Genomic DNA, 23,338 nt, shown 5'->3' on the forward strand with positions numbered 1-23,338 from the left:
ATCCACAATGAAAAAGAGCAAACAGGGTAATGAGAAATAGAGAAAGCACAGTCTGAGAAGAACAGGGGCATACGGAAATGCAGTGAAGTCCTGAGAAGAACAGGGGCATACGGAAATGCAGTGAAGTCCTGAGAAGAACAGGGGCATACGGAAATGCAGTGAAGTCCTGAGAAGAACAGGGGCATACGGAAATGCAGTGAAGTCCGGGGTTGAAGGAGATAAAAAGTATAAAGAAAAGTCTGATGCTAAATGCAATAAAAAGAGTACTAACCTTGGGGCAAGACCCCAGTTAGCTGAACTTTCAGTTTGTGCGAAGGAATTAAAGGAAAGATTAAGTAGCAAATGAAACCACCAACAAAGGAAAGCTGATACAAATGTAACTCAATGAGGGTCTCAGGTTCCAGCCCCAGCAAGCAGGGGAACTTGGTGCCTTTGCTCACATGGTTCTGGTTTTAGAGTAAAGAATACCGGAAAGGGTTGTGGAATTTTCCTCTCCAGTTAAGGAAAGCTGGAAGGCCAGGCGTGTGTCAGTGAAGTGAAGTCCTTGCATGGGCACCTGGAGAGGCCACTGTGTGAAGCTTTGAAGGTGAAGCCTGGGTTGTGTTGGAGATGTCAAGATGTTGGAGATGCCAGAGCTGTGGGACACCTGCCAAGGAGAGCTGCTGACTGGGCCTGGAACCCGCCCAAGGGAGAGAACTGTGTGGCAGTCAACAAAGCTGAAACTGACGGGAGTTCTGAGGAGCCCGATGACACTGGACATGGAGATGCAGAGTGTGGCATCTGCCCAGCTGGGTGTTGGATTTGCTTTGGCCCAGTATCTCCTCACTAGGCTCCCCTTTCCTCCTTTTTTTGGAATTTAATGTATATTCTGTGACATTATATGTTTGACGTATGTGATCTGCTTTACAGAGAGTTCCAGCTAAGAGATTTCGTTCAGTCTCAGAAGAGACATTGGACTTTAGACGGTATTGAGACTGTGGTAAACGATGGGGACTCTTGAAGCTGCCCTGAATGCATTTTGCATTATGATATGGCTATAAGCTTGTGGGGCCCAGGGAACGGAGTGCGGTGGTTTGAATGAGATTGGCTCCCCTTGGTTCATATATTTGCATGCTTGGTTTCCAGTTGGTGGACTTCTGGGAAGGATGAGGAGGTGTGTCCTTGTTGGAAAAGGTATGCTGCAAGGGGTGGGCTCTGAGGTTTCAAAAGCCTCTCTCTCTCTCTCTCTCTCTCTCTCTCTCTCTCTCTGCCTGTTGCCCATGGCTCAGGATGCAAAGGGTTCAGCTACTTCTCCAGAACCATGCCTGCCTTTCTGCCATCATGTTCTCTGCTATGACGGTAACTGACTAACCCTCTGAACCTGTAAACAGTCCCTCAATTAAATGCTTTTTTAAAAAAAAATAACAGTTGCTTTGGTCATGGTATCTCTTTCACAGCAATAGATACAAATAGTAACCAAGAAAAATCACACACCATAATCAAGTTGGCTTCACTTCAGGGATAGTCTAATATGTGGAAATCAATAAAGTGTCTATAAGATATACACAGAATCAGGGATGGAAATCATATGATCATATCATATGATCATATGAATAGACATGATAACATTCACATCCCTCCATAATAAAGGCTCTAAAGAAGCTAGGCCTAGAAGGAGCGTTCCTCAACATAATACAGGCTGTCCGTTCAAATCTACAGTGAACATTCAATAACTGAAGATAGCTGAGAGCATTTCCTCTAAAATCAGGGACAAGAGAAACACGTCTACGCTTTATACTTGTATCCGGTAGAGAGCTTGAATCGCTTGTGAGTGTACAAAGTTAAGATACAGAAACAAGTGACATGAGGAGGAGATTAAGAACTCAAATGACCTCTATCCTACTTGCAGACGACATGATTCTCTACACCAGTGGTTCTCAACCCTCCTGATGCTGTGACCCTTTAATACAGTTCCTCAAGCTGCAGTGACCCCCAACCAGAACATTGTTTCATTGCTACTTCATAACTGTAATTTTGCTGTTATGAATTGTAATGTAAACATCTGATATGCCACCTCTGTGAGAAAGAGTTGTTTGACCCCCCCCAACAGGGTTGTGACTCACAGGTGGAGAACCACTGTTCTACACTAAAGATACCAGTAGAAAAGTCTTCGACTCTGGCAAACACTTAGCAAAGTAGTAGGATACAAAAATCAACATACAAAAATCAGCGGTTTTCTGTCTCAATAATGCCCTTATGTTGATGATACACATGCTAAGAAAGAAAGCAAGAAAACAAATCTTATTTACAATAGCCTCAAAAACAGTAATGAAAACCAAACATAAACCTAACAAAGGAAGTAAGAGACTTATAACATCAAAACTTTAAAGCACCGCCTAAGGGATTTAAAGACGGCACCAGAAGACAGACCTTTCACTGTTAGTGGATCGATGGGATTAATATTATGAAAATGGCTACATCACCAAAAGCAGCCCACAGATTCAGTATGAACCCATCAAAATTTAATGATGTTCTTCACAGAAAGAGAAGACATCCTTAAATTATTATGGAATCACAGAATACGCTGAATACCAAAAGAACCCTTAGCAGTGACAGCAATGGCAGAGGCATTCTAATTATACCACCGGGCCACAATAACAGAACCAGAGTGCAGCTGATACAAAACCAGACAGATCACCCAATGGAATAGAGTAGAGACTCCTGAAACAAACCCACTACAGCCTCTGGATTTACAGCAAATATGCCAAAAATATATGTTGGAAAAAAGAATGGCTTTCAACAAATGTCTTTGGAGAAACCAGGTCATCCACACTCGAAAGTCTTAAACTAGATCGCTATCTCTCACCCTGAATAAAATCCAATTTATGACCGATCAAAGACCTTCATGTATGACCTGACCATTTGAAACTGCCAGAAGAAGAAAAAAATAGAGGAGATACTTCAAGATATAGGTATTGACACACAAACAGAACTCTCATCCCAATGGAGATAAAATATAGTTTATTTTGGAGCCGAGTATGAGTGACCATAGCTCCAGAATATAGATTAAGTCTTCTCTAAATTCCATGGCCCAGGCAGGTCGCTTTTCTTATGAACTGTTTATAGTGGCGGAACAAAAGAAAGCCATAGTGGAGGTATTTTCCAAATAGGTTTGTGGGTAGAAGAGGGAACTTGGCTAAAGCAGGATGGAACCCTGCCTTAGGTCTTAGCTGCTATCTGATAACATCTCATCCCTTGGTTAGTGGAAAACTAGGGTTTTGATAAATTAATACATTCTAAAGTTTTTTTTTTATCTGTTAGACTGTTAGATGGCTTTATCTCTTAGCAATAGAATATTTGTTCTCATTGCAGAGGAGGGCAAGGAATGGCTATTTAGTTGGCTAAAGATAGCCCACGATAAACTGCAATTAAGCTCTGGGTTTGCACCATTCTGTCCTCTCCACAAGGCTAAAGTCAGTTAATCAGCCTTTACAGACACAGCTTCTTTCCAGGAATTCCCATTCACATAGGCACAGGCGAGGACCTTCTGAAAGGGACTCTAATAGCTCAGGAAACAACGGCAAGAATTGACAAATGGGATTGCATGAAATTAAAAAGCTTTGGCACAGCAAAAGAAACAATTACCAGGGTGAAAGGTCAGCCTGCAGGATGGGGGGAAAATCGTTGGTAGCTATTCATCTGACAGAGAATTAATATCAGGAGCATTTAAGGAGCTAAGAAAATTAAACAGCAAAAGACAAATCATCCAATAATGAATTGAGCAGGCAGTTCTCAAAAGAAGTGGTACAAATGGTCGATAAGCGTCTGAAAGAAAAAAAAAAGTTCAACATCCTTAGCCCTCTGGGAAATCCAAGTCAGAACTACATCGAGATTCCCTATCATCCTACAGAGAATGGCTGTGTTATAGTTTGCTTTTATGTTGCTCTGATGAAACTCTCATTGACTGAAATCAATTTAGAGTAGAAACGGGTTTATGTGGCTTTGGGGGGGAAGTCAGGGCAGGAACTCAAGCAGAAACCATGCAGGAACACTGCTTGCTGCTCCAGTTTATGCTTATGCTTATGCTTATGCTTTATGCTTATGCTTAGCTACCTTTCTGCCTAGGGATGGTACCGCCCACAGTGGGCTGGGCCTTCCTACGTCAATTAGCAGCCCAGCCAATGCCCCAAAGATACGCACTCAGGCCAATTCAGAGGGATTTTCTTTTCCCAGTTGATTCTAGCTTACAATAAAACCTACACAGTACAGGGTACCATCAAGAAGATAAACAAGGCTTGGTGAGGACGGTGGTGGAGGGTGGGATTTATGCATTGTTAGTTGGTACAATTACACTTGAGCAGCGCACCTGTGGAAGTAAGTACGGCCGTTCCTCGAAGAACTAAAAGATGTGCCACATGACCCACCTTTACCATTCCCGGGTCTTAAGTCAACCTGCCACAGAGGCATGTGCATATCCATGCTTACATGGCACTGTTTGCAACAGCCAAGGTATAGACTTAGCCTCACTCTCTATCGGAAGATAAATGGATAAAGAAAATGCAGCCTAAACACACAATGGAGTTTTATTCAGACATACAAAGGATGTCTGTCTGATTCCATTTCTGCAGGAAAATAGATGTAACAGGAGATGAAGTGAAATAAGCCAGATGGGGAAAGATGGATGTCACTTGTCTCGTCTTACACCTGGAATCTAGATTAAACAACACGTTTTTAAAAACCATGAAAATGGACGGGAGACTGTTTGCAAGAGGAAAATGATTAGCAGTGGTTGTGCAGGAAGGAAGATCACGGGCGGATAAAAGCGGCCTGCATGATGCTTGTGTTTCTGTCTGCTGTAGCAAAACCCCTTGTTTTGTACAACGAGTCTATCCTAATAAAAACAGAACTGTTTGCTCCCCGAAGATCTAGATGCAGCACCACAATGCTTGGTGGGAGATTTGGAATGTTGTGAACTTTTAGCCCAGAGAGATGGGATGGGAGGGGAGAGGAGGCAAGAAGCCTGGAGAGGAAATTCTGTGTCTCAGCACTGACACGGAGCAGAGGGATGCTGTCATCAGTACAGGATCCGCAGCAGTTCTCTGGAATCAGAGGATACTGCTGCCAGACAGGACACTTGACCATGACCATAGCTCTGTGATTAGACTCAGTGTTGAAGTCTGGAGCATGCAAAGTAAAGCCATGCTGGGCTCCTGGAGGGAAAACAGGACATATGAAGGACCTGGGACTCAGATGGCTCTGAATTTTAACAGCCACACTGAGGGCACAGAGACTAGAGGCCAGTGATTTTATTTTAGTCCATGTTGCAAGAGAATGGAGAGATTCCTAGAAACTGAGCACTCGGTTCTAGGAATTTGGACCTTTCAAATGTTCTTGGTGAAGAAACCACCAGGGAATGTGCACATCCTGGGCTTTGGACTGTCTGAAGACTATCTCTGCTTGGACAGCATGAGCCACTGCCACAAGTCCTGTGGTACAGGGGTGGGGGCACATCTGGATGTGTTCAGAGGAAGAAAATGCTGAGCGGCCCGTGCCCCCTCACCATGCCCACACTCAGCTTGCCAAACCCCAGCTCGGTGTCAGAAAGCCTCAGAAGAGTCCCTGTTCACTCCGGAGAGATGATGCCCCAGGCTGACCTGTAGCCGTCACCTCTAGCTGTGGTCTCTGCTCTGGGATGTACTGCAACAAGCCCACAGCTAGGCCTGTGTGTGTAACTGTTTTATTGGCTTGTTTGTTTTCCTTCAATTTCTTGAGACAGGGCCTTACTCTGTAGCTCAGGCTGGCCTGGAGCACACTGTGTGGTCCAGGTTGGCCTCAGAGTTGTGATGATCCTCCTGCCTAAGCTTCTCGTGTGCTGGTATGACAGACAGTCACTGTTAGAGTTGGCTTCTGCTGTATAGTTCCTCAATGAATCCAGTATACTTCAAAATGATGGGGGAAAAAAACCTTGAAAAAAGGAATTAGGTGACAGTCTTTGCTCTCTTTTTCCTCTGCAGTCCACATCAAGGCTGTTCAGACTTCCCTGAAAGCCAGACAGCTCATCAAGTCTGCTCTCTACCACCTGGACTGATAAAGTTCCCCCTAACTCTGTGAGCCCCCATCCCTCTTTCTGTAAAACTGGGTCTAAGAACCTCTTGAGGGGTGGACACATCTCTTCCTGTAATGATAACCACCTGGTTAGCTGGCTGATCTCAGGGTTGTGCAAAACACCCAGTGAGTCAAAGTTCTTCCTATCTCGCTGGATGTGTGAGCGCTGTACAGCAGTTAGATTATAACTCTGCAACCATGGGCCCTGTCCAACCTGTATCTCATCATCAGTGGCCTGAGGACAATTTCTATCTAGTGACTTACTGTACTCAGAGTCTCTCAGAACCTCTCTCTGTCTGCCCCCTGCCCTTGTGTTGGGATGGCTTCCACTGGATGGCATTGTGCTGGGCCATGGTTTGAATGTGGCAGCGAGTATGTTATTACAAACCTTTTCCTCATGACATTAACCTTCTGAGCTATTCAGTGTGATATGGACAGAGGAATAAGCCTGGTCTCACTTGTAGAAGGCTGTAGCTTAGACTGTGGTACACTTTGGTGACAGTCACTGGTTTCTGAACACCATTTGTGCCATGTGTGTAGAGTAGTTCAACACGGGGCACCCCAGGGTCAGTAGATCTGGAGAAAACCACCTGTGTCAGACAGACCCCTAGAGGCCATTATAGCCTACAGAATGTAGAGGGCCTCTGATATTTCTGGTTCATATCAGAATTTGGTGGGCTGGGGCAGCTGAGTTCCAAGCTTGTATGTCACTATTAAGCAGGTACTCAAGAGGCAGGAGTTGAAGCAGGGTTGGGGTCTGAGGAGTGGGTGAGGCTGGCAATAGCTCTTCCAGATGCTGGTGTATGGACATTGGGGAAGGGATGGGTAGGAAGAGATATTCTGAGAAGGAGTGGGGCTGCAGTCAGACGGTTGGTTTTTGCAGATGGGTCTAGCAGGGTCCTGCATGAGATGGTTCTGCTGAAGAGGCCATTTCAAGGGCGAGAACATACAGAAAAAATGTGAATGGGAGAGTTCGGGAATCTACATCGTTACCTCCATGGTTTGGAACCCCAGGCTCTTGGAAGCCCTTGAGAAACCAGCCTGTGTGCTGTGGGTGGGAAGCCTACCGTGGACTTGGTCATGTGCTCCAGGGCCAGCTGCATGAAGCACTTTTGCCAGGTCTCCTCCAAGACATCAAGGGCTCCAATGGCTGCCACCAGGACCTGGAACAGCCGGAATCTGTGTCGGCAGGAAATCTGTGGAGGACAGAGGCTAGATAGAGACCATGGTATCTGACAGCGACAGGGGATGCCAAGGAGGACCCTACTGGGAGGATATGAAAGGAGGCTGGAGGGAGGAGCATACGTGGGCACATCCATTTATCAATTCTTAGATGACACCTGCCACGTGCTAACCTTGAACCTGGCCTACAGACTGGAGGAGGAGGAAGAGCTTGTCTGTCCTCAGGGAACTGCTGAGGATTTAAAAACTCCGCCTTCGAAGTGAGGTCATCTCTTCATCAACACGTGGGTAGGATTTCCCCCATCCATGCATTAATGCATTTACGCATATCATAAATGAATGCTTCTGTCACCATATTTACTCATTACCCACACTCCCCTCCTTCCCTCCCTGTATCAACCTACCTCTCCACCAGTCACTATAGCTATCTACCCACCAATCTATCCACCGAACCCTATATCCACTATATCCACCCATCCGCCCTTCAATCCATCATCTGTCCATTTGTCCACCTCCCCTCGACCCACATATTCACCTACCAGTTTCTACCATTTACTGGTTCTGTGACCTTAGGCAAATCCTCCTCTTCCCCAAGCCACAGTTCCTCATCTGTGAGAGTCATTACCTCATGAGTGTGTTCTGAACATAGTAAGGGTAAATGGATACGCTTCCCTTCCTCCCTACTTAGCCTACTGGCATGCAAGAAGATTGATGTATTTTTTGGTTGTTGTTGCCAGAATGCTGCAACTTTCCCATGTAGGATTCAGGGTTTGAGTCCAGCTTGGGATCCAGTGCTCCCCTATGCTCCCATGCCTGCCCCAGGGGCCTAAGCAACACCACCTCTGGGTTGTTTTTGAAGTAGTCATGTATGGTTTCCATCACCAGGTTGGGGGACCTCTGAGCCATCTTCTTTATCTTCTTGGTGATGTACTTGACTTGGAGAAGGTCTGAGGTGCCTATGTCTCGGAGCATCTTGAAGCAGACAGCTAAGGATGACAAGAAGGATGTGAGGGTGACAGGCCTTTGGGAGGTCATATTGGCAGAGAATTGGGTGGGTAAGGAGGGGCAAGCAAATAATGAAAACGAGAGGCGGACACATTGGGAAGTGGTCTGATGTTCTCGCTTTCTACGTGGTCCTTCATGGGGTTTAAGATGGAACAGAGCAGGAATACATTCTCATCTGCGTATTCTCATTCACTCATTCATATTTCCCTCTATTCATTCACCCATCTACCTGCCCACCCACCCATCAATTCATCCTAATTTCTATATATCCAGTGATCTAGCTCTTCATCTCATGTTTGTTCATTTCATATTTATTTAACCACCCATTTACTCAGATACTCCAAAGTCCACCCACTCCTACACCTAGCTAACTACTATCTATTAATACATATTTTGATCCATTTAGCAATATATCCAACCATATAATCATAAATCCACTCTAAAATCATCTCTTTATCTTTCTATACACAACTTCTTTGTCCCTCCCCCCGCCCCCAATGGTCTATCTCATCAGCCTTTGGCATTGGAATGAGAAGGAAAGCATTCCAGAAAGAGAGGTTCATGTCTAAGCTGAAGCTCTGAGGTGTAAAATAGTGTGGCTGGCGAGGAGGCATGGCTAGGAGATGGTGAGGAGACGTGGCTAGGAGGAGGCGTGGTTAAGAGGAGGCGTGGCTAGGGAGGCGTGGCTAGGGGAGGAGGAGAATAGGTCATTTTTTATTTATTTTGTTGGTGCTTTGGGGGGCAAGAACAAGCCAGGGTGCTCACAGACAGCTGTGCATGCCCGTAGCCTTTGTGATACACAAAGTCCTAGGGAGGAGCTCCTTCTACCCCTCATCCTCAGGATTACTTCATGTGGAGGGACTGGGTGGGACCTGTTGTCCAGTGTACCCTCACCTGAGTTGTAGGCCTCCTCCATAAATAACTGGTGTTCCAGGGGAGTCTGGCTACTCTTGGATCTGCACAGCAGCATGGTGGTAGTGTGGGACTCTCTGTCCCAGGAGGCATTGTCTTGCGGTTCCTTGGTACATGTCAATGACTCCTTCGTAGGAACAGAAACGTGGGAGAAGATTCTGAAATGGAGCAAGTTCCATGTGTAAGCATCATGTGCACCTATGTGTGGTCAACTGCAGGGCACATGGCGTGCTTTACTCTGGATCAGCCTCTGCAATGTCCTTCTATGTGTCTGTCCTTCTGTTTAGTGGTCTGGTAAGCCTGAAGTAAGTGTGTGTGTGTGTGTGTGTGTGTGTGTGTGTGTGTGTGTTTACCTTGAGGCTCTAGGACACTGTTGAATAAGCCAAAGCTTCTTAGACTGGGTCTGACCCCACATAGGGTCATGTAACTGCATGTATGGAGCTTCAAAACCTTGGTAACAGTAAAACATTTCTGAACATGCAACACCAAAATCAAATTCAAAATCAAACACACTTGTGAATTGAAGCTATTAGTCTGAAAGTGTTTGCCTGAGCTGCTCTGTGTGACTTTCACCACAGCCCAGGTCCTGAACACACCACCCACGCATTCCGCACCTCACACAGTATCATCGAAAATGAACTTTGAATAGTTCCCTGCCAGCACTGCTCAGCATGTAAATATCAAATTAGCGTAACTTTGGACTGTATTGTGTTAGACAAACAAGCACATCCATCTCATTAGTAACTAATTTGCTTTCATCTTTAATAAATGGTGAGATCCTACACACCAAATAATTGATTAAGAGAAAATGCTTTGTGGTTTTATGATCAGCCAGTGTTTGACTTGCACGCCTGTTGTATATACCTGTCTTTGGGGATGTTTGGCTTATATGCCTATTGTATACATCTGTATCCCTGAGGTCTTGAAAAAGTTTCATAGGCAAAAGATTCTTATGAATGGAGAAGTTTAAGGTCTGGAGTAGGTGGCTTGGTCCAGCAGAAAGACAGACAGACACACTAAGAGTCCAAAAGGGCTCAGGGTGGCTCATCCTGGCTCTCTCTCTCTCATATCAACTTGGATAGCCAGGGTTTTCAGAGTGGCATAGGTAATATCCTGCCTACCCAGATATGCCTTGAAGGGTCTCCATGTATGTAGACAGATCTGCAGGAGCAGTAGCAGAAAGAACACAGATAATGCAGGGCTTTATGTTTTGTAAAAGGGTGCAAATTATCTCCCTAGACTGGCAGTTACCATAAAGGGCCAGTCTAGAAAAGGGCCTCTGGCTTTGGATGCTGCCCAAGTCTAGTTCCTCCGTGCCTCCATATTGGCTTCTGTTTCCTGCTCTGACTGCCATCTGCTAGCTCATACGTAATTTTCAGTTCCACACACTTCCTATGGGGAAGGCCTGTTCTAGAATAGGTGAGAAGGACAACCATGCCTGCAGGCTAAACAAGATCACGAGGCATATTATAAAACAGCCATCATGAGTGCACTGAAAGGCAGCCATCATGGTTACACTAGAAGGCAGCAGTCTCTAAATGTTTTATTTATTCATTGTTTCACATGTGACACTTGCCATACCAGGTCTCTGATCCCTGCCACCTGTGCATCCATCATGGAGCCACCAGGACCAGATTTCTTTCTTGCCTTATGAAATCAGAAACTGGCAGAAGATATAGAAAATCATGGTCACCAGTAGACACCATCAGTATGGGACAATGATCCCTAAGAAGTGGAGATCTCCAGGGTGAGCTTCAGGCTATGAACGCTGGTTGCTGAGACACAACCTAGTTCCCAGTGGAGATCAGGAAAGCCTGTGACGTTTGTGTGCTGCTGACCTGGAGGAGGTAGGATGGGGAGACCTCAGTGATCAGTGTTTGAGTGTGGGAGGCCCAGAAGGAACTCTGAAGGTCTCCAGAGTCCCCTCCAACCCCATCTTCATCTGACCTTGGTGCGCAAAGGGTTAGGAGCAGAGGAAACAAGCTTTGGAGTTGATGCAGGGCTGGGAAGCATTCCTTTCCCATCTCTACAATGAAGTCTTTAAGGAGTTGCATCAATTACAGGGAAAAACTTACCCAAACAAGGATGCCCTTGCTCTCCCTGTCAAAGCTCTAAAAAGCAAGGCTGGAAGAGAACAGCTGTTTTAACAGCCCATATTCCAGACAGAGTTGAAGAATCTTTTTTTGTTTTTCGCTTTTTCTTTGTTTATCAAGACAGGGTTTCTCTGTATAGCCCTGGCTGTCCTGGAACTCACTCTGTAGACCAGGCTGGCCTCGAACTCAGAAATCCACCTGCCTCTGCCTCCCAAGTGCTGAGATTAAAGGTGTGTGCCACCACTGCCCAGCTGAGTTGAAGAATCTTTATGTGTGCAAGAACAGCATCATACTGATCGAGGTCTAGTTCATGGTTACTGGCAGTCACTTGAAATTTACCAGAAATGTAACACAGTAAGAAACAGTCCACAAAGAGAAGATTAACAGACCATAATCAATATGGAAGTCCAAGTATGAGGTACACCCAGTGTTAGGGAGGCTGAGGTGGGAGCACATCTCAGCAAGATTGGTGTACATAGCAAGTTCTGGGCTAGCCAGGGCTACACTGTGAAATCCTGTCACAAACAAACAGACGAATACCAATGCACAAAGTCAGTAGGCAAGGTCACTGAAACAGTTATATTCAACATGGTAGAATGAGATGTAAGGATGCTAAAAAAGGGGAGAGATAAAAAGGATGAGAGTCATGCTCCAGGTGAAGACTCCAGTGGGTGGCTCCCATATCAGGCTACACACCTAGGAAGGACAAAGTGGCAAACAGCAAAGATCTGAAAAGGAAAACACAAGCAGACAGGACCGGATGGAACAGAGTTTTCAAGTTGTGGGGGCAACTTACAATCTCTTACTATTTTCCAGGTTTGATAAAGATCCACACATCTAGGACACTCAACGAGCCGTGAGCAAAAAGCCACAAGGAACACACCAAGTGGCATCGGGAAAATGCCACCTGAAGCCAAAGGCAAGAAAAACAACCCCCTCCACCCCCACGAAGGGCAACAAAGATATATTAAATAAGGGCAGCAGTGTCCCTGTTAGAACCATGCAAAACAGGAGAGCAGAAAGGCGGGGAGGGACCTTAGCTATCTAGAAGACTCTGTCTAAGAAAATATCTTTGAAACCTTCAGGTAAGATATGGCACTTTTCATAGTGTGCCCCTCCCCCATGAATTCATCCCCAGAGACCCAGACTGCAGACAATGTTAGAGGAGTCCCTCCCCCCACCCCACCCCATCTCTGGTCCCCAAGGCAGGAGACTGACAGATCCATGTATGGAAATAGAATAAAGAACACTGGAGAGGCTTAAATATGCATCCCGAGTAGAAAAGGTCTCTGCTCATTTAAAATATTTACTGTGAAATAATGCATCGTGGGCTTGTAACACATGCAGAAGTAAAACATGTAACATCAGTGTAAGATCAACGGAGAGTCGTAATGATGTGTTGACAGCTCTGGCACGGTAAGTGATGTGACACAACTCAAAGGCTGTACTGCATACTATAAATACCTAAGTAATGACAAAGAAGGACATCAACACCAAGTCAGAGCTGCAAAAAGACAATGAAGGACACAGGTTAAGAACACCAAGTTACATCAACAGTCACATGGAATGCAAGTTGACTCAAACACTGCCACCTAGCAGCAAAGATTGACAAAAACGAAGGAAGAGAGATCAGGTCTGTGTGTCCTGCATGAACTATATTCCTGCAGCGAGCGGCACGGCTCAGCTGTAATCCATACTCACAAGGCTGAGGCAGGGAAATTATGATTTCATGGTTAGCCTGGGCTACATAGTGAGATCCTGTCTTAAAAACAAAACAACAAAACAGTTGCTGGAGTGATGGCTCAGATATTAAGAGCACTCATACGCACAGAAGAGCCAGGTTGAATTCCTAGGACTGACAGGTTGGCTCACAACTGTCTATAACTCCAGTTTCAGGGGTATCTGACACCCTTTTCTGTACTCTTTGGGGACCTGGCATGCATGCAGTGCACAGACAAAACACTCATACACATAAAATAAGCGGATCTCCAGGGACTAGGATAAAAATAAAACAACATATTAAACCTAAGGAAAGCCAGGCAGTGGTGGCACACGGCACACGCCTTTAATCCCAGCACTTGGGAGGCAGACAGGCGGATTTCTGAGTTTTAAGGCCAGCTTGGTCTACAGAGTGAGTTCCAGGACAGCCAGGACTACACAGAGAAACCCTGTCTCAAAAAAAAAAAAACAAACAAAACAAAACAAAACAAAACAAAAAAACAAAAACAAAAACAAACAAACAAAAAAAACCAAAAAATGAACCCCTTCCTCCCAAATAAATAGAGAAAACCAATGAAGCCTGATACCGGTTCTTCGAAAAACCAAATTCATTGACAAATCCTTTGTGGGTTTATTGGAGCAAAAAAAGAAAAAATGATAAGATACAAATGATTAATTTAAAATAGAGTGGTGCCTAACTATACATCTTAAAGGTGTTTGTAGGATGATACAGGAATAGAATGCCTAACTTTACTCGAGCTAGAATACAGCATAAACAGACATTTAAGGACATAAAATGCTAACACTCATTCTAGAGGCAAATAACAAAGCTCATATGAGATAAAAATTATTTTATATTGGAATGTCCTACAGTGAACACTTCAGGCCTATCAGCCCCTTACTTTTTACATAGCATTTGGGGGAGAAATAATACTGACATTTAGCTAGAAAACAGAAGAGATAACGCAGTCCAACTCTTCCTGTGAGATACTCAAGCCCACTCTTCCCGTCTCTTCTTCCTGACAGGGTCTCACTGTGTAGGCCTGGGACTTGAAACTCACAAGATCCACCTGCCTCTGCTTCTTGAGTGCTGGGATTAAAGTTGTACACCACCACACCTGATCATCAGTGAACTTGCAAAAAAAGGAAAGTACAGGTTCACACACTTCCTCTAAGGATACAAGATTTTTTTTTTTTTTTTTTTTTGGTTTTTCGAGACAGGGTTTCTCTGTGTAGTCCTGGCTGTTCTGGAACTCACTCTGTAGACCAGGCTGGCCTCGAACTCAGAAATCTGCCTGCCTCTGCCTCCCAAGTGCTGGGATTAAAGGTGTGCACCACCACTGCCTAGCAGATACAAGCTTTCTTAAAAATATAGGGAACTACTCACCTGTCATCTCCAGCTGGGATTCCTCTTGAAAATGCAAGGAATTCAATGCAACTTCCCATATCAACAGACTAAGAAGAAAGTCTCAACAGACGCAGAGAACGTGTTTGAAAAATGCAACAACAAAATCCCAACAGAAATGGGAATTAGAGGAGCCATCTCTAATGGACCACAAGAACATAACTCTCCCCACCCCCAGCTCCTAACCCCGCCCTCAGCTCCTATCACATTTAGCCATGGAAAACAGACTCTTTTCCTTTCCAATTAAGAATGAGGCAAGCGCATCTTCATGACATCCATTAAACATTCTACTGTGGGGATAGTACCGCTCACAGAGAGCAGGGTTGATTAACAAGATAATTTCTCATCAAAGAAATTTCTTCGGAGGCTGGAATTACAGGCAGGCTGCCATGACCATCCAGAATACCCATGGGTTTCTGACGATCCAAATTCTAGTCCTTATGCTTGCTAGACAAGTGCACCAACCATTGAACAACTTCCCCAGACCGGGGCGACTGAGTTTTGACAAATACACAAAAGCAGTTCCAATAGGAAAGGCAGGCCAGATTTGCCAGCATATCACATACAGTGAAACACTGGGACATATGCTCACAAAGCAACCCGTCTATAGTTTAAATATATGAATAAGATAATGCAAAACAGCACGGAGTTAAATGGCTGAACACTTCTTGAAAGTTCTAGACGAAAACAGGAAAAATGTTTTCATGACCTTGAGTGACAAAGATTTTTTTAGATGTGACAAAAGCATTACCCAACCACAAAAGAAAAATATAGATACTTGATTTAATAGAAACAGAATGTGTGAAGGATATCCAGAAGGAAAGGTGGAGCAGAAGGGCCTGGAAGCAATCACACAGGTAACAGAGGAGTGAGTCCCGGGTAGCTCAAGAACTCTGAGCCACCCCCCCCCCCAAAAAAAAGTAACCAAAACACAGGCAGAACAGTTGATGGGACAGCCACCTGTGGAGAGCAGCAGAGGGCAGAGCAGGGGATGGACTGAGCCATACTGTCCCTCTGAAGGACACAAAAAAAAAAAAACCAAGAAACAAAACAAAAAATCCACCACCACCACCACCACCAACTAAATCCATGGCAGGGAAAGCTCCATGCATCCCTAAAATAATAATATCAGGAAACCCGGATACATCAAAAGCTGTGGGTGTGTGGAAACCGGAAGTCTCTGCAGTGCCGGGGTGGGGAATGTTACAATCTCAACACTTGGGGAAAAAAGTTGGGTGAAGTTGAACAAAAAGTGGGCACCCCAGCTATGTGTGTTCACTTGTGTGTTAGAGTCACACACACATCCCTGCACAAACGTTTAATTAGTGCCTGACTTACAACAGCTAAAACAAAGGCAAAGCATGCAAATGTGCTTTCTAAGAAAGCTGTAGCACCCCCCACCCCGGAAATCCGGGGAAAACAGACCGATAACAACACAAGACATCAGAAACACAGTAGGACATGTGAAAGAAGCCAGACCCCAAGGCTACACTCAGAGTTATTTTTCTGATATTATGGAAAAGGTAACACTGGTTGGTGGCTCCTGTGCTGAGTGTGACTGGGAGCTCACCCACTACCACGCTGTGTGGGAAATTGGAGACTGAGCTGTTTCTTGTCTTATTTGTGGTCTAGGACACACTCAAACCGGTGAATTCTATCATAGATAAGTCTGTACAGGAAATGGGGAAAAACAAAACCCAGAGAACAGAAGAGAACCCACTCTGTTGGATCTCAGTTCATCCCGATTCCGGCTCATTCCACCCTAGTCCAGCGAGCTCTGGCTGTTTCTAAATCACCAGGGAGGCTACAACCTCAGGACATTTGCACTAGCTGCTCCCTTCTATCTGGAGGTCACCCCACTCCCTATCATTGCTCTTCTGGTCCCTCACTTTTTAAATTTAAATGACTTAATATGTATGTGTATATATGTGTGTGTGTATATATATATATAGTGTGTGTGTGTGTGTGTATATATATGTGTGTGTGTGTATATATATATATAAAATGTGTGTGTGTGTATACACACATACACATACATGTGCCTGCAGAGGCCAGAAAAAGGCATCAGATTCCCTGGAGCTGGAGTTACAGAGGATGTGGAGTCCCCTGATGTGGGTGCTTGAGAACCAGACTTTGCAAGAGTGTGTACACTCTCAAATGCTGAACCGTCTCTCTAGCTCCTAGCTGCGCACTTCTTTCAAGTCTTACTTAGGTGTCATCTTGACAAACTTGTCTGAAACTTGAGCCTGACCCTCACTCTACATAATTTTCTACCACTTCTCAGCTTGTGAGGTATAACTGACAGTATCCTACCAATTCTCATCTCCAAGGCAACCCCAGCCCCTCTAAATCTTTGGATGGAGCCCTGTAATAAATATAGTCTTTAGAATATTAACCCAGCTAGCACACGTGCTGTCTAAGAGCACTCCAGCAGACACCTTGGGCTTGTATGTCTCCCGATTCCCCTTCTGGATCTAGCAGGATGCTCTTGGGTGGGGTGGGGGGATTGTTTCCCTGGTCCTGGGGACAAACCTGGGGAGAAACTGTTCTAAAGTTGGACAGAGGGAAGGCCTTGGCTGTGGAGTAAGCTGCTGCCCTGCTATGGACAGACTTTTCTCCTTGCTCCAGAGTCAGGTGAAAGCTTCACTACGCCATGTAACCTTGGAGGTTGGATCTTCCAAATGATTGGGGTTAAGATGGGTCCTGAGGACAGGGCCCAAGCACAGGGTTAGTGCCTCCACAGGAGGATGGTCCATGTGAACTCTCAGCTGGAGGGTGGCTGTCAGCGAGCCAGGAACCGGCTCTCCTCAGAAGTCATTACACTGCTCTGAAACTGGAGGGGACAAGGATGGTGGGAGAGGCCCAGTTCTTGGTGCTCCATCACTGTACAGAGCGGGCCCTGTCATCATAAAGTTGCCATCTAGGAGCTGGGCCCTGTGCACAAAGCAAAGTTTGTCACAACTATTACTCTCAACTTCCCCTTGTGGGGAATCATCACATTGCGATGATGGACACAATGAGATGGGACACAGGGGGAAGCAACCACACAAGGGAGCTGCTAGGCAGGAGCAAGATATGGGGGACCATGTGGCACAAGAAGTCAATTTAAATGGCAGACCTGGAAGGCTAGGCTGAGGCTGTGACCTGTGGGCAAGGCTACCCTGGAGGTACCTCATTTGTGTGCATATCTATATGTTCTTATGTGTGTATACATGATACATATAAATATATCATGTATATATATATATATCATGTATATATGTATGTGTGTATGTACATGCATGTGTATGTGTGTATATGTGTGTATGTATATACACGAATGTACATATATTTGTATATGTGTGTGGGTATGCATGTACACGTGTGTACGTGTCTGTGTGTGAGATGAGTAAACAGCAGTGCCTCTTTTTCTTGGGGTCAAATCTGTAAAAACACAAGCTATTGTGTCCTTCCCATTCTGCCCTGAAGAAGCTGACACAGAAGTAGGCAGCAGCCCATCCCTGTCTGTCCAGTTGTCCATTTCTTGTTTCACACTGTGTTGTGACCCTCACCCATCTTCATCTCTGGTCCTCATGAGCAGTTTCTGTCCTCTCCCTTCCTGGTCCAGCTCCACCACTCCTCCTATCACACTGAGGGCAGCAACAGCATGGGACCTACCCCAAGTCCCTCTTGGCCTGCTCTTGGAGGTGATATCCCTAGACACTGTGCCAGCATGACCATCCCAGGATGCACCCTCCAACAAGGTGCCCTGGAAAGTGAAAAAGCCAGGTGCCTGTGGGCTGGGTAGCCTCTGGCTCTCCCATGTCTTCCAGGGCTGAACTGACCTGGGGTTGTGGGACATGGCTGATGAGGGCCTATCAATTGGGCTGCGGCTGTGTGACCTGTTGGAATGATGCCCATCCATGTTGAGATTCAGAGCAGGACACCCACAGGTCCCAGTTGCCAGCTTATCCTCACCAACGGGCTTAGTGCTGTCCTGCGTATTGTCCCTTCTCTGGTGCCCTGACTAGCCCTGACCTCATCCTGAGGTCATAATGGCTCCAGTGTCCACAGCACCCTTCTAGAGACAGTGTTGTGCCAGCGTTGTCTGAGGATCGTAGGCTGAGGAGGTGTGCTTGGGTATACACATGCATTGAGGACATGTGTCCCCAGGAAGGCTGCTTCATGTCTGTCTCTTTGTTCCTCAAACCTCCAATACTCTCTATGACTTGTGGATGAGTGGACCATGTTATAGGAGTCCAGGACCCTGTGGTGATAGCTGGGCCTAGGCTGGGCTGTAACACATGACATGCTATGCTCTCCTGTGCTATTGCACAGACAGACCCAGAACACACCCTCTCACAGACACAGCTCCTGGACTGAGGCCAGCTTGAGGTTCCAAGTAGAGGGTGGGGCAAACTGCCCCACACCAAATTCAGCCTTTCATTTACTGACTTTATGACTCAGTGTCAGTCATTCAACCCTTCTGTGCCTCAGTATCCACTCCTGTGAAACGGGAGCATATCTACTGAGCTCCTAGGCCGCTCTGAGGCTTGATGAGAGGATAGGGTACTCCAGTACAGTGCCTGAGCAGGCTAGGGGCATCTTGGTTCTGGTGCCAAATGGTGACCACCATCCCAGTCTAACAATAGTCTGTGAGAGATGGTAACAATGCCAGTCCTGGCTGATGATACTGAATGTCATAGCATCAGCCTTGGGCATTCCTGGGACTCCCCTCACCCACAAAGTGTGGGAAGCAAAGCAAGAAGCCAGGCCTCAAGGTGGAGCAGTGCACCTGCCCTGTAAGTTGGGGATGTTAGGCTGAGGACCTGAGAAGTACTGAGGGACAGTGTGTGTAGACACCAGGGGGTGTGAGGTCTGTTCTTGTGGAATGGGAAGAGTCTTGGGGCTGCGGCACCTGAGGAAGATGGAAGGAAGAGCCAGGTGTGACCCATCAGGTGTCTGGGTCACCACAGAGCTGAATCCAGCCCCGACATCATATGAGACTGTATGGACAACTTTTACAAAGGCCACTAGTCTGGGGGAAGTCTGGAGGCTGTGGGCCTGGCTCTTCACAGCAGAGGCCCTGGAGACTGAGGACTGATTACCTTGGCTCCAGAGTCTGCTATACGCAGCTTTGACTCTGCCCTGCAGTCCCCAATGACTGCTCTGGCTCACTTTCCCTGCCTAAGAGGAAAGGCAGGAGATGGTAACCAAGTGAACGAGGCCCACAAGCCCTCACTATGCAAGGACACTCTAAGAAGGTATTGTCTTCAGCCAGAAAGAGACCCTTAGCTGACTTACTGTTGGTTCACACCTTGATCTTGTCAGACTTCCTGATACCCATGAGCCCTTAGGCCATGTGTTCTGTCTGAGGGGCAGAGTTGAAACCCCAGGTTTGTTTAGGGAGGCTGACACCTCCTTACGCTATCCATTCACAAGGCAGGTCACAGCCTAGCTGGTTCTGTGGCTTCTGTGTGTGGTGGCTCCTAGGGCCCTGATAACCATTTTTTTTTTGCCATGGACCAAGGGTGTGTGGGAGCCAGTCAGGTAGGCTCTGAGTGATTCCTGAATTTTTAGGAATTTTGTGTTGGTTGCTAAATAAAGTCACAGGAAGCTTACACAGATTATCTTGAGTCTCCATATGTAGCCCTTCCTGCGTCTGTAGCTATGCTACTGTCCTTATGCTAAGACCATTTCTTAGCTGTACACTATACCTGTGTGGGCGAGAAACTGTAATGGTGACTCTGCATGAGTCAGAAGCATCCACGGTATGCCCGAGAACCTGAATTCAGTGCTCCCGGCTATACCTTGCTTGTACTGGTCTGCCTGTGAGCACCACCAAACATCTGCCAGATATAGGTGCCTTGTCAGGTGTGGGCCACTTCTTCCTCATGCCACCCAGAGGTCAGATGCGCCCACTGTCCTGGTCTGGGATGAAATTCAGAGGGGGCCATACATTGGTCACACAGCTGTCGGTGGTAAAGGCAGGATGCAAACTCAGGCCACTAAACAAGTCCAGTATGGGCTTGTTTAAACGAGGCCTCCTAGGATCTGGCACCCTCTTTCCAGGGCACTAGCTTCTCAGTCTTGCCCCAGTGTGTCACCTGCCTGGCTCCCCCATTGAGCCAGTAGGTGGCGCTGTGGCCACAGACAGGACTGTGATCAGAAGGCTGCGGTGGGAGGGAGGTGATGTGAGGGCTGGACTCTACTGGGCCTGCCATGCTGTCCTGGAGCCTCTCTCTGTAGGGAGCTGCTTCCTTATAGCACCCTCCCCCACCCTAGGACCAGCAGTGGGGTGTTACAGGCTTGGGAGTCCAGTATCTTACCTCCTCAGGGTAGACGTGGCTGGTTTGATCTTGGGCTTCACTACCAAACCCTTGCATACTGGCTCTCCTAGCAGAGGAGCCTGACCCACTTCAGGGGAGCCCCTAGCTGCTCTCAGGCCCATCCTCTGCCTTTCCCAGCCCTCAGTGTTCCAGAAATGTAGGTTTCCCCCACTGGATTTTGTCCCTTTCCTAAGGAAACCCAGTGCACTGTCCTAGCTCTTCTTGTCCTCTGAGAAGCCAGGCTTGGTTTCTGAGTTCTGGAGGGGCAGATCCTGGAACTGCTGGGCCCGGTGGGTGAAGGATGGAGGAGCTGCAGTGTTTTCTGCTCCTCCATGGAGCATGGGTCTGCTCCCCTCTCCTCAGCAGCACAGTGCAGTCCCTTTGACCAACTCACACTCTCTGGAGATATCAACCTCAGGCTGGGAATTACCTGCAAGACCTTTATAAGAAAACCTAGGGGACAGGAGGCTTGACATTGGTCCCCCTGGCTATGAAACTAAAAGTCCAGGGAAAGAAGGTGGAGACAGATGGAGAAGGCAGTCCAAGCAAAAAGCTTCAGCAAAGCACAGGAAACAGTAAAGCGAAAGGCAGTCCTCCCCACCCCGCCTCGCCCCACGCACGCCCCAGCCAGGGGAAGATAACGGCAATCATTTCTCTAATATATGATAAGGTGTTACAGCCAAACAGTAAGAGAAAACACTGAAGTCATCAACAGAGAAACCCCAATGGAAGCAGGGCAGGACTGGGGTGACATTCTCCAGAGTGGACAGACACCTGACCATCAGGTACATGAACAGGTGACTTCATCACTAGAAACCCGGGCCGTGCCGTCAGAACCACCCACGGCAAGCTGTCAGTTCTTACCTGACAGGATAACTATTGAAAAGCAAGACTCAGGGGTGTGGGGGAGGGGGATGCTTTTGCCTGGTGGGTGAAGTGTGACAGGGTACAGCCAGTAAAGAAAACAGTATGGAGGTTCCTCAGAAAATTAAAAATAGCACTGCCATATGATCTAGTAATCGCCCTTCTGGGCACACATCCAAAACCATCAAGATTAGGATCTCAGGATGCGTCTGTCACTCCTTGTTTCTAGCTGTCGCTACAAGGCCAGGGTGTGGGAGTGGCCTGTGTCCATCTACGACTGAATGGATGGAGGCACATGACAAGGCACCCAGGGGATACCATCCAGCCTTTTAACAAGAAGGAAAGCTGATGTCTTGCATGTGTGGATGTCCCTGAAGACACTGTATTAAGCGAAAAGAGCTACCACGACGGGCAATATGGCTGATGTCATTCCTACCACACGGCTGACTCCCAACCACAGGAAGCCGTGGCAAGCAGGGCTGGGGAAGGATGAGGGCTACTGGTCCAAGACTTTGGGAGATGGGCAGGGTGGGACATTGATGTAGCACTGAGGGTGTAAGCTGATGTGCATGGGAAACAGAAACAGAGCTCTGCTGGGTTGGAGTGTCACGAGTGGCCAGGAACCAGCATTCCCTAAGAGTCAGGGAAATCATGGGATCAACAGCCTGGCTGTGGCTGTTTGGGGACTGGGAGGGACTTCAGCCCTTTCACTATGACTGAATGGTCTTAGTGTGGGCTGCCTAGAGCAAAACACGCTCCTTCCCAGGATGCATGAGGTCACAGAAGTCAAGGGAAGGACTAATTCAGACAGGTGACTTTCCTTGAAGGCTCTGTGGGCTCAGACATATGGAGCAGACCAGGAGGGCCTCTTGAAAGGGGACAAAGAGATACCTGAGGGACAAGAGGGTGCTTGCCCTGCAGAGGATAGTAAGGCAGGAGATAGCAGGAGATGTGAAATGCAGATGCAGGTGGTAGTGGTGGTGGATGATGGATAGACTACTCTTCTATGAAGCTGTCAACATTCTCCCACTGCAGCAATGCTGTATCAGTTAGTGTGGCCGTGTAACAAATAGCCCCTGACAGTGAGCGTGCTCACATGATGGTTGGAGGATGGGTCTTCTCTCTTTCAGGCCCCAGACCCAACTACAAGCATGGACATCTACTTCTTCTGAGGTTGTCTTGGTTTCTGGGCCTTCTTACAGCCTGCAGGCATGTATGGAGGGGAGTGATACCTCCCGCCCTCTGTCAGGGATTATGGCTAGTTCCTGGACCATGAGTGCTCAGGTGGCACCACAGGGATGCTATGCCACAACGCCCAGTGCTCCTGACTTCAGGGAGCACTGCTACCTACAGCAGTTCCTGCTGGAGAGTCTTACCTTGTCAGCCCCACATCTTTGATCCCTCTACTGGTGCTGTGTCCATGTCGAGGAGGAGTAGGGGAGGGAAACAAGTCCACAGAGGCTTCTTGAAGCAGGAGTCTTAGTCTGGCTCAAGTCTGGCCTCTACTAGAGTTGCTGAAGACAGGAGCTGATGATGGGGTTCCCGGGCTCTGGAAACACCCCTGCAGTGCCCATGGCAGGGTATCATGGCTGAGGAGAACCCCATGGGCACAGACAGGCATGTGAATACCAGATTGATCTGAGACAAGACAGGATACAAAGGTACCTTCGGACTCTCAGGAACCCTGCCCCATCCCCCTTCCAGATGGGGCCCCTTTAAACGCAAGGTTCTGTCTTCCAGAAGGGCCCTCCCAGTCTCCTGGGCAG

At 47.0% G+C, this 23,338-nt stretch overlaps 1 protein-coding gene across 4 annotated transcripts in view; it reads right to left on the reverse strand.

The window, feature by feature from the left end:
* LOC117719251 (maestro heat-like repeat family member 5) overlaps positions 1–21,283 on the reverse strand; it is a 65,405-nt gene extending 44,122 nt beyond the window's left edge. For all 4 annotated transcript variants that reach the window (XM_076911483.1, XM_076911482.1, XM_076911480.1 and 1 more), the window contains exons 1-4: positions 18,225–21,283; positions 9,166–9,341; positions 8,107–8,252; positions 7,152–7,280 (exon numbers count right to left, since the gene is read on the reverse strand). In XM_076911483.1, the coding sequence (XP_076767598.1) occupies positions 7,152–7,280; positions 8,107–8,252; positions 9,166–9,341; positions 18,225–18,304 (531 nt within the window). In that variant the 5' untranslated portion in view covers positions 18,305–21,283. The remainder of the gene's footprint in view (positions 1–7,151; positions 7,281–8,106; positions 8,253–9,165; positions 9,342–18,224) is intronic.
* Between the last annotated feature and the right edge of the window lie 2,055 nt (positions 21,284–23,338).

This window comes from Arvicanthis niloticus, chromosome 13 (assembly GCF_011762505.2).
Source record: "Arvicanthis niloticus isolate mArvNil1 chromosome 13, mArvNil1.pat.X, whole genome shotgun sequence".
NCBI lineage: Eukaryota > Metazoa > Chordata > Mammalia > Rodentia > Muridae > Arvicanthis > Arvicanthis niloticus.